Source organism: Apodemus sylvaticus, chromosome 3, assembly GCF_947179515.1.
Source record: "Apodemus sylvaticus chromosome 3, mApoSyl1.1, whole genome shotgun sequence".
Lineage (NCBI taxonomy): Eukaryota > Metazoa > Chordata > Mammalia > Rodentia > Muridae > Apodemus > Apodemus sylvaticus.
Genome location: NC_067474.1, coordinates 22,635,193 through 22,649,639, shown reverse-complemented (window position 1 = coordinate 22,649,639; position 14,447 = coordinate 22,635,193). Strand labels below are relative to the sequence as shown.

The following is a 14,447-nucleotide window of genomic DNA, read 5'->3' as shown; positions in this document are numbered from 1 at the left end:
CAAATTCAGGTCCCTATACTTGCTTAGCAAGCATAATCTCAGTAGCCTAGGCTGGACTTGAACTTGTAGCAGTCTTCCTGTTCAACCTCTTGGACAGCTTCGATTAGGTGTGAGGTAACGCATCTCACAACAACATCAACAACAACAAAAACAACAGCAACAACAGACTTTTCAACAAACTGAAGTTAACCCATAAGAACTGCCCCACAGGATGTGGGTCAGAAGTATAACAACTCTAAAGACTCAGGCTGGCGTCACAGAACACGGTCTACTTGGTGGACACCAGGGCTCAACGCTGGTGAAAAGCACATCTAGTTTTAAAACTCAGAAGCCCTTTCTTACGACTTGGTTTTTAGATAGTGAAAATAAAAAGTAACAGATTAAAAAAAAAAACACTACAGAAACTAACAAGAGAAGAAATTTACCTCGGTATAATAAAGGCTTTATGAAAAAATCTACAGCTAATGCTCTATTAAATGGGGAAACCCAAAAATGTCTCTTTCTTTTATTTGGTAGCAGTGGGGGAAGGGGGGGGGAATCTCACTATGTAGCTCTGGCTACCCAGGTACTTGGGGTAAACCGCCTGCCTCTGTCTCCTAAGTGCTAGAATTAAAATTAAAGGCATGTGCAACCAGGCCTGGATCTGGAACCTCTTTCCATTCTTATGGGTTTGTTTATTTGTTTGTTTGTTTACGGTATCTGAAGTCTTAGCTGGATAAAGTAAAAGAAACAGTGTTATAAAGGCAAAGGCAACGGAAGAAGAAGTCAGTCAAGTTTCCCCTACTTGCACATCGTGATATGAGCCTGTCTTCAAAGAGCCTAAAGACATAGCTGTAAAACTCTCCCTCTGACAGTTGCAACAAAGTAACAGGATGCAAAATTAGCATACCAATACCAGTAGCTTTTTGGTGTGTTGACAACAAATTTGTCCAGAAGGAACTGGAGTGGAGGAATCATGTAGTGGATGGCAGGAAGTGCTTGCTGATGGGACCCTGATATGGCTGTCTCCTGAGAGGCTCTGCCAGAGCCTGTCAAATACAGAGGCAGATGCTCACAGCCAACCATTGGACTGAGTGTGGGGAGTGGGAGGGAGGTCCCTTATGGAAGAGTTGGAGAAGGGGCTGAAGGAGCTGAGGGGGTTTGCAGCCCCATGGAGGGAGCAACGGTGTCAACAGGCCAGACCCCCAGAGCTCCACAGGGACTGGCTCAAGTTGCATATGTGGCAGAGGATGGCTTTGTTGGACATCAGTGAGAGGAGAGGCCCTTGGGCCTGAGAGGGTTCTATGCCCCAGTGTAGGGGAATGCCAGGGCGGGAAGATAGGAATGGGTGGGGGAGCACACTCATAAAGGCAAATGGGGAGTGAGATAGGGGGTTTCCGAAGGGGAGACCTGGAAAGGGGAAAGCATTTGAAATAAAATAAAATAAAATAAAATAAAATAAAATAAAATAAAATAAAATACTAGGCCCAACAGAATCTCTGCAACAACAACAACAACAACAACAACAATGAAGAAGTGTACCAACTGATATAAACTCTCAAGTTTTTCTTTTCTCATTAGAAAGATCGGAGCTTATATGAAGGGCCGAATTGCCAGTTATTCTGAGTACACCCTCCACTTTCTTTTCCTTTGCTTCAATAATATATCTCGACAAGAAGGAAAAAAAATTGTTTTGTTTTATTTTTCTGGACAGAGTTTCTGTAGACCAGGCTGGCCTTGAACTCAGAGATCTGCCTATCTCTGCCTCCCAAGCACTCCCAGCAAGAACTTTTTTAATTTAAAAAAAAAAAAAAAGTTACTAGGAATAAACCCAACCAAAGTAGTTAAGACAATTTTTAGATGCTGAAGATGGTGAACGAGACATTGGAAATAAACCTCCCATGCTTAGATTGCTAAAACTGAGGCTTGTGAAAATGTCTATATTACTGAAAGCAAGCCCTATAAAATCCCAATGACATTCTTCACAGAAAAGAAAGAGTAATCTCAAAATCATATGCAAATTCACATGTTCGAACACACCCTCCCACCAAAGCAATCCAGAGCAGAAAAAGCACTACTGCTGTACAAATCACAATACCCAGTCCCAAAATGTAACAGAGCCGTAGCAACAACAAAAGCAGCAAGACAGAAATATATATCTCGACCAGTGGGACAGAACAGAGGACCCAGAAGTGAACCCTTACCGCCACAGTACCTAATGTTTGACAAAAGCCTCAAAGACATACTCTGAGAAAAGACAGCCTCTTCAACAAGTGGTGCTGGGAACATGGGATATCCACCCTACGAAGCCCCAATTCAAACACCTTACTGCAGGGGTTCTCAACCTTGTTGACGCTGCTGTGAGTCTTTAATGCAGTTCCTCATGTTGCTGTGGCCATTTTGTTGCTACTTTATATCTAATTTTCTTAGTTATGAATAGTAATACAAATATCTGATATCCAGGATATGAGAGGTGGCCTCTGGGAAGTCAACTGACTTCCCCCGAAGGGGTGAAGACCCACAGGTAAAGAGCTGTTGTTCTATTTGTGCTGAAACTGAAACAGAGTCAAAACAACATGCAGGTGTACACAAGGGCGCTTTCTTAGATAAGGTCCCCAACGGTGTAAGACAATTCAAAATCTGACAATTGAGAACAGATACAATTAAAAATTCCTATACAGCATAAGAAATGATGAGCAGAGAGAAAGAGACAGGAAAGAGAATGGGAGAAAAACCCTTGCCACCTGTGTGTCAGACAGAGGGTGTTAACTTCTTTAACCTAGAACTCCAACCAACTATCCACTCAGACGGGCGAACGGATGGAAGAAACAATTCTCAAAGAAGAACCGCTTATGGCTGACTACTAAGTACATGAAGAAGGTCCCCCATCCTTCACCATCAGGGAAATGCGAATCATAACTGGCATTTCATGTCTCTCCTCAGGGGGCTGTCATCCTGAAAAGCAACATTAACAGATGCTGGAGAGAATGTGGGCAGAGGGGAACCCTAATCGCTCCGAGTGGGAATGTAAAGTGGAAATCAGTATACAGGCTCCTCAGGAGACTAAAAATAGAACTTCCGTGTAACTCGGCTCTGCCACTCCTGGATATTCGCCTGAACAGATCCAAGTCAGCACGCCGGGGAGGAGCGCACAGCCATATTTATAGTAGCACTATTTGTAACAGTCAAGACATGGAACCCATCGCAGAGGCTCTCAAGTGTGTGTGTGTATGTGTGTATATGTGTGTGTGTGTGTGTGTGTGTGTGTGTGTGTGTATCTATCTATTTAATATATATGATATATATCATACACACAATGAAATGGTATCTGGCCATAAGGATGAAATTATGCCATTTTCAGAAAAAAATTAATGGAACTAAATAAACCATGTTAAACAAAATAAACTACAGGCATACAGGCAAGTGCCTCACGTTTTCTCTCCTACACGCAACCTGGATCCATGTACTGCTGACCTGCGCGCATATAAAAGCACACACACACACACACACACGCTCTGCACATGAGAAATCAGGAGAAGTACTGTTTGAGAGAAAGAGTGGATATAAGAGGAATCGAGGCAGATAGGAGCCAAATACAATAATGCATATCTGTGAAAATCACATAATGAAACCCATTTTGTAAGCCACATGAAAATTAAATTTAAAAAGTGCAAGTAAGCCAGGTGCAGTAGCACACAGCTTTCCTACCAGCATTCTGGAGGCAGAGGCAGGAAGATCTCTGCAAGTTCAAGGCTAGCCTCATTTACAAAGTTAGTTCCAGGCCAGCCAGGGCTATACAGAGAAACCTTGTCTTAAGGGGAGAGGGAGGGACACGACACAACAAAACAAAACAAAACAAAACAAAACAAAACATGTAAAAGATTAATTCAACCAGCATAAAATATAGTGAATCAGAAAGTAAAAACAGCCCTACGAAATAAGATTAAAAAATATTTTTAAGTCCTACTGCCAAAATGTACCTAACAGCATAACTAGTAATATACTAAACTGCAGACAGCAGAATAAACTCGTGAGAAGGGACGGAACACACTGAGTGGCAGGTAACACACCAGCACACCAACACTCTCCTCTAATGCAAGCCCTGACACCTGCTCTGGGACCAGGCGACCTGGTCACCCATGGATGGAGGTGACCTAAAAACTTGGGTTTACTAGAAGTAAGACACAGGATGTAAATAAGAATTGCTAGCATTGAGTTCTACAAAAGTCATTATATAAAACACACAGGCTGGGCAGTGGTGGCACATGCCTTTAATCCCAGCACTTGGGAGGCAGAGGCAAGTGGATTTCTGAGTTCGAGGCCAGCCTGGTCTACAGAGTGAGCTCCAGGACAGCCAGGGCTACACAGAGAAACCCTGTCTTGAAATAAAAGCAAAAACCAAAACCAAAACAAAACACCCAGAAAACAGCCCTGTATGTTGTTTGCCTTTAAAAGTGTAGTATTATAGAAAAGTTTCTTCTTTGATATGGTAAGTACTAGATTTTAAAAAATATGTATGTGTGTGTGTGTGTGTATGTATGTATGTACCTACCTACCTACCAACCTACCTACTTATCTATTTAATGTGCATTGGTATTTGGCCTGACTGTGTTAAGGTGTCAGATACTGAATTATAGATGGTTGTGAGCCACCATGCAGGGGCTGGAAATTGAACCCCTGTCTGCTGGAAGAGCAGCCAGTGCTCTTAACTGCAAAGGCCATTTCTTCATCCCCAAGTACTACATTTGAAATAAAGGAATAGCAAAGAAAATCAGAGAAGATTTCAAGGCCTAATTTGATTCCATGTTTTGAATCCATAGGTCATCTTTGCACTCTCCCAGGCCCTGGAGTCTAGGATCAGGTGTCTTGCCTGAGAGCCCACATGTGGGGGTTGGAGTGTTGGGCCCAGAACTGCTGGGCTTCCCATGGCACCTGTCAGATCTTTTTTTTTTTTTTTTTTATTTATTTTTTTATTATTCGATATAATTTATTTACATTTCAAATGATTTCCCCTCTTCTAGCCCCCCCACTCCCCGAAAGTCCCGCAAGCCCCCTTCTCTTCCCCTGTCCTCCCACCCACCCCTTCCCACTTCCCCGTTCTGGTTTTGCTGAATACTGTTTCACTGAGTCTTTCCAGAACCAGGGGCCACTCCTCCTTTCTTCTTGTACCTCATTTGATGTGTGGATTATGTTTTGGGTATTCCAGTTTTCTAGGTTAATATCCACTTATTAGTGAGTGCATACCATGATTCACCTTTTGAGTCTGGGTTACCTCACTTAGTATGATATTCTCTAGCTCCATCCATTTGCCTAAGAATTTCATGAATTCATTGTTTCTAATGGCTGAATAGTACTCCATTGTGTAGATATACCACATTTTTTGCATCCACTCTTCTGTTGAGGGATACCTGGGTTCTTTCCAGCATCTGGCAATTACAAATAGGGCTGCTATGAACATAGTAGAACATGTATCCTTATTACATGGTGGGGAGCACCTGTCAGATCTTAACAAACACCCCTGTAAACATCTTCTCTGGTTGGTGTCGTCCCTGGGTCATTTGAAGCCAGTAACATCAGGACCTTGTCTTTAGAGTTCCTATAGTGTTGTTGGTCATTTTCTCAAGGACGTCACTCATTCATTCATTCATTCATTCATTCATTCATTTATATGGGAAAACGACAGAAAACTTTCCTGAAAGAACTAAATCTTTAACAATAATATGTTCGAAAGCAAAGATATTTGTCATGTGGTCAAGAATTAAGACTGGAAATCCACACATTGTTCTGTGGACTCAGTTAAGATTTGCAGCCTGGCAAAGCAGTGCAGTCAGCTAAGCTGGTGTCCTTTCACGGAAGCCCAACATGGCTGTGAGCCGCCGAAGCTACACACCTGGCCCTGCTGGGCCCTGCAGCACAGCATAAAGGATGAGCCCATCACGGTGCTGATGCAAACCAAAGCCCTACGGGGGATATGTTAGTGCCAAGCTGCTAGACGCACACTCAAATACCTGTGCCATGGTCTGAGGTGCCATGTTTATTTATGGCTGCACTCCACAGAGGGTCACCCTGGTACTCAGAATCCCGCTCTCTGGGCTCACAATTGTCCTCTCTGACCTGCCAGGGTGGCTGACACCAGAGAGGCATGTTACCAACCCATAGTTCAATCAGGTGGAGTCAGCAGGACGAGAGTTAGACAGACCAACAGTACGGGCACAAAGGAGAAAACTGCCACCGTCTACCTCAACAGGGAAGGCAGACCACTGTCAAGTGAACTACACTGCTCCTCTATAATTCAGGACCAAAAATAAAAATAAAATAAAATTGTACCGAGTGAATATTTAAGGGTGCTGTGATTCTAACTCTCCGTAATTCATAGCCTTTCCTAACCTAACATTTCAAGGCTAAGGCCACACAGCTGAGAAGCAGCCAGCAGGGAAGCTGCCCGGTTCTCTTCGACATGCAGTGATGCCCGGAGCACTCTGGCTAGGCCCAGGCTGACCTGCCAAACATCACTACAGAACAGGAAACGAACACTGCACTGTATCCATTTTCATATTTTTCCAAAGCACTCCAACATAATAAGGCCATTTAACAACAACAACAACAACAACAACCTGTGATCCTTTTTGCCCCTTCTTCCCAGGGATGATATCAAAGCCAAGTCTACCATAACAAAATATACTCCTCTGTAATACTCTTAAGAAAGACCTCAAAAAAAAAAAAAGCCTCTAGAGAAGTCTCCCTCTGCTCCCCACTTCTGCACATGGCCTCCTCACCGTCTGCTGCTATTTGGTGGCACACTGAGAGGTGGCAGGTGTTGGGGGGGGGGACCCTCCTTTCCTGCAGAAACCAAACAAGTAGCAGGTCACTGCTTTGCAGCCCACTGATGCTCACTGTGGAGGCAGATGTCCCCGCATAGGGCTATCCTGCGACTTAGCGTACAGTACAATGGGGCAGGACTTGCTTTCCAAGCTGATTCTCCTACTTAGAACTCGAGAGGGAGGCACGCAGTGGAGGCCCCGAGGTGGCCACCACAAAGGGAGGAAAGTCTGGGGATCTGGATCGTTGTTAATGGCTCTGAGAAGAGAAGGCAAGCTTTGGGACAGCAGGGTTGCGCAGTTCATCTACATTTAGCAAGACAGGGTTGGAGGCGGAGCCAGCACCGATGGCCTGGGCACCTCTTCTTCATCTCAAACACTAAAGGGGTTCAAAGCTTCCTTTTTAGATCTACACGCTTGAAATGCACCTTGTGTGTGTGTGTGTGTGTATGTGTGTGTGTGTGTGTGTGTGTGTAGCCTCTTTGGCAGGCATGAGCCAAAACAATGTCTCATTTTCCAGTGGTTTCAATCAAACTAAATCATAGCACAGCACTTAAGTGTTCTAAAGGGAAAGAAGGAACAAGAAGAAAAGAAAAGAAGCCAGGAACTTAACTCATCACACGCCCGCTGTGAAGACACCTGAACGTGTGTGTGTGTGTGTGTGTGTGTGTGTGTGTGTCCCTATTTTAGGCTGGCTTAAAGAGTTGCTGTTACTTATGACCCCTATCAAGAAGCTTTATAAATAGCACAATGCAAATATGTTTTAGTTGACCTGGGTTTGCTGACTGAATGTTTCTTGGGTGAAAACGCCCTAACTCTGTAAGACTGTAATTGAGAAAATGCGTTCGTCAGAAGGAAGGTGCTAAATACATATTAACTACTACCATTAATGCTAATTACAGGAGCTAGTAAAACGTGCATGTCACGTGTTCTTAGTGCTTTGCGTAGTTCTAAAAAACTAGAGTGGTTATGTTTATTTTCCGGTTTAATATAAAATGCTATCTTCACTCAATTGAAAAATAGCACTGTCATTTCTGCTAAGTTTAACAGCGGGGGTGGGGAACGGAGCAAGGGACCAAGCGTGTTCCTATGTTCCGAGAAACTCTATTAGCGGCAGTCACACTGCTCCGTTTTCCTCAGGCTTCAGTAGTCAAGTCACAAGCTCTGGCCAAGTTCCCCTCTTTCTGTACATTCAAAGAATCTTTATGTAGCTAAACGGACCACTAAATCCTTCAAGAGTCACTCAAAGGAAGCACTTCCTCCAAACTCTCTCTCACTTCACAGAGCCCATGCACACACAACAGAAAACACTGAAAGGGAAATGCAAATCCTCCGGGAATCCATGCACATGCAAAACGCAACCTCTCCAGCCGCAGAGGGCCTGGCTTTATTTTCAATATAACAGACAATATTTGAAAGCTATAAGGACACCCGGGACAGCAATAAAAACAGGTATAGGAAAAATATATTACAAGTAAGAAAAAGAAGAAGAAGAAGGAGGAGGAGGAGGAGGAGGAGGAGGAGGAGGAGGAGGAGGAGGAGGAGGAGGAGGAGGAGACAGCTCTGTCAGAGGAGTGGGGCCCAGAACTAGCCCATCCCCCCACCCCCCCACTCTGTTGTTAGGGTGCAAAGTGTCTTTATCCTAATATGCTGGAAAATTGTTTCTCCTGTTTCTCCACCATTCCACATAACTGCTTCTAGGCAGACTACTGTAGCTTCTCCAGCACAGCAAAGACACGTGTGACTGTATTTTGGTTGTTGAGGTGGAGGATGTCTACAAATGTAGCCATCTGACTTTGAGCAGAACCAAGTGGGCTCCAGAGGTCAAGAAGGCTGTGTCAGGCACCAGAGGACCTGCTCTGCACACCTGCCATCCCTGTCTGTGCATCCCTCATCACCAAGGATGTGAGAGGGAGGCGGACCACCAGCAGGGCACTTCCTGTCACACATGCAAAGGACAACGCATCCACTGTCAGCACAGCAGCAAAGACACAGCTCACAGGGAAGAAGTGAGGAGTCACTAGGCTAAATTCTTCATTTCACTTGCTCATTTCCTCTGTTTCAGCCCCCTGTAGGAAAATTATTTTCTGTATAAACAAATTCATCAAGTTAACTTATTCAAGGATGGAAATAACCGGTATCACATAGCATTTTGCAAAACAAAATTGCCACTGTTGTGTTTCGCGGCATAGATGCAAACTGCTCCGGCAATTCAGCCCCAGCACTACCACGGCCCAAACCCCCTATTACCTTCATCACTGCATATTCAATTTACATAATTATTCTGCTATGCTGTTCAAAATTTACATGTAGTTGTATGCATTCTCGTTATCCTTGATTCAAGGATGCTATTTCCTTGTGGATGTAAGTGAACGAGGGGAACCACAATTGACATCCTCAATTCATCTGACCAATAGCAACAACGTGCTTTGACAAAATAATGGTTTGGTTTGTTAATTTATTTAACATTTCAATGCAATTATCCTATGTTTGGACAGCCAATCCTGAAAGACCATCACCAGGAAAGCTTCTGGGGACAGTCCTTACCACACTCCATTGTAAATCAGCTAGTGGTCACATGCACGGTGAGGTTACCCAAGCAAACAGAGGTGCTACCAACTCTCTTGTCGAACTCCACCTCCCAACACCTCCCCTACACGTGGCCTGTGAGGTCTCTGGCACATACGTGATCCAGCTTCCTGTCACTTGTCCATCTCCACATAAATCACCCTGTTCCTGTCAAAGGTTCCCAAACCATTAAAGCTAAAAAACGATGTTTGCTTATAGCTCACAGGGAGACAACTTGTGAGTGCCGACTGTGAGGAGGAAGAAAGCGTATTTTCTTCTTGAGTGAAAATTCCCTCCTGTTCCTACAAAACAAGTAGGTGCAGGCCCTACTCAATAAGCTGTGGTAAACAGGCAGCAGAGACCTCCCTCTCAGGAGACAGCGCCAGCCTACCCTGGAGTCAGTCCCAACAGCTCTCTTGCTGCGTGAACACAGGATCTCTAGCTGCATCACAGAAATGTTGCACACCCAGTGCTGGCTCACCAGGCTGGACTCCCACACGTGTCAGGGAAGATACAAAGGTTAGAATCTGTGTCCAAACTACTCCGTGGCAGGTAAGGATGTGCCCAAGTAGGCTGGGAACACAGGGCCTGTCTGAACAGACATGGGCGGAAGAAGATGGCTGAAAATTTACATCAGAATCCCAGAGTGATTCTATCCACTTTTACCATTAAGTACAATAATAGTAACAACAACAACAACAACAACAACAACAACAATGAAAATTGAACTGAAATTATCTTAGTACTAAATGTGTTGGTGATAATATCCAGAATGCCTCTTTAGTACAGTTTAGAAAACTGTACCTACACTTTAGAAAAAAAGGATACCTTCTGTTTCGGATTAGGATTTGCCTTCTCTCCCTGGGAGATATAAGTATGTACTTCCTCATACCAAACCCCAATGTTTACATGCAGGCAGCAGCTTTTTAAAAATGCACGCATACTGCCAGACTAAAAATCTTTAGTTGCATTTTACTCATCATTATAGTCCCAGACACTTACCTAAAAATAAGCATTTAATAAAATGCCTCTTTAATAAATGCAAAGGTTTTGTAATGAGTTCTGGGCTTAGAAAAATATTCATAGGGGAAAAAATATTTTCAATGAAGAGACTAGATATTGCAGAATCAAACCTTGACTGTAAATACAACGTCAGTTTGAGTGAACACCAAGACTCACGGCAGCAACACACAGACTAACCATGGATTGAGGTGCTAGCAGGACTCTGGGGACGCGGCCCCTTCACTCTCGGGCACACTGATGACCTCCTCTGTCATGGAACACACAGTGCAGGCCACCGGCAAAAGGGCTACGGCAGTCATCACAGAAAGTGCAGGGCACAATTGAGTGTGTGTGCACAGAAATGTTTACATGTGCACGTGGGAGACAGGGTGGAGTGTGTTTTCTATCAGAGTGTGCAAACAGGCTCAGATTAACCAAGTCTGGCTATACTTCCATCTGGAAACTATATTTTCTAACATGAGCCATATTCTGAAAAACAGATTCAGATGTTTGGAACTGGTTCAGAACAGTTGTTGGAAATGTTCAGGACAAATGAAAAAAATTAGTCCTCAATGTCTTCTCTCGGATTTTCTTACTGAATAAATATGCCTTCTAGGGGGGCAGAGAGTTGGTAGGGTATACAGAGCAAGAAAGGTTCTTTCCTATACCCAGAGTCCACAATGTTTGCTCTTGAAGCCACATCTAATGATGAGTGCCCCTGAGTTTTCCCCACACTGTCCACAAGGACTTCGACCTGCCGTGAAAGACTTACCCTGCTAAGCAGACACAATCAACTCTCTTTCAAATTCTGCAGATGGCAGTAAAATGTTTAGAGCCATTCAGTGGCCTTGCTTTCGTCAGAAATCCTACCTATGAGTTACATAGAGAGCCAAGTAAAGTTGTGGTTTTTTAAAAAAAAGAAGCCGATTGCTAAAGAACATTTTTTTAATCTAGCAAAACTCTGAATAAATCAACAGTTCATAATAGTAGAGTCCTAAAGTCTGGAAAACACAAACACCTTAGCTTTGCACTGGATGAGTCAAAGATGCTCACAAATGCTCTAAGCACCCTGGCACCCAGCACCAATCTGCCACGAGGCCTTTGGCTCCGCCCACAGCCTACCTTGACTTTTTGCTGGATTTGGGTTTTGGCGTGACAGTTTTTGCTTTCTTTTCCTTTGGCTCTTTGGGGATCTTCGGGGCTTTTGGGGTCTTGGGCTCCTTCTTCTCCTTCGGCTCCTTCAATACCTTCGGATCTTTTTTGACCTTCGGCCTTTTCTTTTTCTTTTTTTCTTCCTGGGACGCATCCAGTGAGTTCCTACTCAGTTCTTGGTTATCAACCCCACCAGGGAAGTCATCTTTACCAAAACCTTTACTGGGATCCCCTGCAGCAATGTGGTTGTTTTTCTTTTTCTTCTTTTTCTGCTGTGGCTGCTGCTCTAGCGACGGCAGGTAATCGTCACTCTTCACGAGCTGGGCGTTCTGTCCGCTGACCTGAGTCATATCCGGCACTGGCTTCTCTAGAAAGGGCTCCGATGGAGAATGCTAAGAGACACAAATGGGATTGAATTAGTCTCTCATCCTTCACTGTGAAGAAAGGAACTGAGAGTCAACGGCTGATGGTCCTATGCTAAACTCAAGGAAGCAGACGTCTACAAACTAAGGGTAACGGGATTTGCCATTTTCTCTCAGTCTAGAGACATGTGTTTCTTTAAGAGGAATGCTTTAAATACTAGTTTATTACTACAGAAAAACATTAGTGCAGCAAGGGAACACTGCTACAGAGCTAGACATTCTGCACCTTTTCAACTGCAAGAACACAGGGCTGAGAAGCGAAACACAGGCTCAGCCTGCAGAGGCCTCTCCCGGCATGAGGGGGGTGGGGGGGACTCTTACACAGTACAAACAACAAGCATATCCAACACTGAAAAATTCTAGTACTAAAAAGATAGACCTAAGTACAACATAACCTTTACAGAGTACACAGGCCATATCTGAATTAAATGACATTAAGCTGTCTAGATTAAAATGTCATGCGAAAGAATAATTTTGCATTAGCTAAGTTTCTTGAAGTAATGTGAAATGTGGACAATCTTTTCCCTAACTTCTTGAAGCCAGGTGGGTGGGTGGGTGGGTGGGTGTGTGGATGGGTGTGTGGGTAGATGGATGGATGGATGGATGGATAGGTAGGTAGGTAGGTAGGTAGGTGATAGGTAGATGAAATCAGTGCTGACATTAATTAGGGGGTTGCACATTAGAAAATACTGACAAATAAGATGAGATGCTGAGAAGTCAGGTGAGATCAGAGTAAATAACTCCCGCACAGAGCGACCTCACAGGCCAGGACCCAAGACAGGGCAGTGACAGTGCAGGTGCAGGCATCCGGCAAACTACAGCACCTGAGGAACCTCCACATTTCAAGAGAATGCCTGAAAACACCCCATCTGCAAGCTTCAGTCATCGGCTGTTCCCTATATTCCTGTGAGCTGAGTGATCTCCCAACATGCCCAGCGTAAGTTTTGTGACCTTAACATCACGATATCCCCACACCAGACCTCTGGACTAAGATAAGGAAGCTTCCAGTTTCACAGTTGAGGACAATGACACACTAACATGAAGTAACCTGTCTGAGGAAATAAAGATCACAATGGAACCAGTATCAAGGGTGACGCAGCTTATACCCCGCAGAAACAGAGCAGTGTAGGGCCCAGGCTTATCCCACACAGACTCAACACTAAGGAAAGTTAGAAACTCATGTTTAGTCCAGGTAACGGAAATCATACCCCAACATAATATTTATGCAGGATATCTCATGCCTTATAGTGAGTTTACATGTGCATTTACCTGAATCTACAAGGAAGTGTTCTAACTTATCTCTGTCTTTCAGAGAGAAATTCCAGAAGGTAATGTGGCCCCCCCAAGGCCACACAAGGACTGGAGGTGACACCTGAATGTAGCTTCCCTTCATCCAATGTCTTAAAACTCCAGCCACCTCCTAAAACCTTACACACAGGAGTATTTCTAGAGAGACACCTCAAGTTTCATCCTATCTCAGAGGGGGCGCCATGATCGACTCCAAAACAACATTACAAACTAAAACAAGCTCAGGAAGGTAGCTCACCATTCCCAAAGCCTGCCCTGCCCACAATTACACTTGACTCTTCAGTCACACCAACAGGGAAGAAATACCCCAGAACCCCAACCTGAAATGTTAAGATTCTAGTCCAGGCCCCACACCAGTGGCTTTCTGGGGAAGCAGAGTTCAGCTTCTTCACCTGCTAAGTTTCTTTCCGGTATGGGGTGAGCTAGGCATATAGCTTAGCGCTGGGGTGCCTGTCTAATAGGCACAAGTGCAGGTTCTGACCCCCATCGCTCCAAAAACAACAGCAGCAGCAGCAAACTGGCACAAGACCAATCTTAAAATACATGCTGTCCCTTTTTGGTCACAGCAAAGAGGAGATGAATTCAAAGAGGCAATGTCAGAAGTGAGAGGGGAGCACGCCGTGGGAGGAGGAGCCCGCCAATACACACGTGCACGCGGCTCCCACACGGACAGCACGTGTAGTTATATCTACCCCATCTTCCAGACAGGAAGTGAGTTCTAGGAGGTGATGCGGCTATCAGAATCCACATAAGGGAAAAAAAGGGAAGTGTGAACCTAGGTCTCCTAAACCTAGCACGTCTCTGATGCCACCCCTCTCCTCCTGAAGCTTTCTTTCTAGAAAGATGCACTGAACTGACCAAACCCTGAAGAGTCCAGCCACTAGCTGAGTTAGCTGATTTGATTTCAACTTTTCGACATGCAAACAGCTCAAGTTCAGTTTAATTACATTTCCTAACGTAACTAACTAGGAGGAAGATACAGCTTTTCTGCATGGAGGATAGAAATGAAACATTTTTGGGGGAATCTAGTATTCAAGAAATAGAAGAAAAGTTATTCCCTGAAAGGCAGGGAAAGTGGAAGGAGGTCTCCAGTGTGGCGCAGTAACGTACTTTACTATGGGGGACATAGTGCCCATCTTCAACCAGCGTGGTACACACTCCGGTTACAGAATACCAGTGTCCCCAAGAGCTTTCCTAG

The 14,447-nt window shown here is 44.3% G+C and overlaps 1 protein-coding gene across 3 annotated transcripts in view; it reads right to left on the bottom strand.

Moving 5' to 3' along the window:
- Chd7 (chromodomain helicase DNA binding protein 7) overlaps positions 1-14,447 on the bottom strand; it is a 182,693-nt gene that overhangs the window by 74,276 nt on the left and 93,970 nt on the right. For all 3 annotated transcript variants that reach the window (XM_052176045.1, XM_052176047.1, XM_052176046.1), the window contains exon 3: positions 11,490-11,911. In XM_052176045.1, the coding sequence (XP_052032005.1) occupies positions 11,490-11,911 (422 nt within the window). The remainder of the gene's footprint in view (positions 1-11,489; positions 11,912-14,447) is intronic.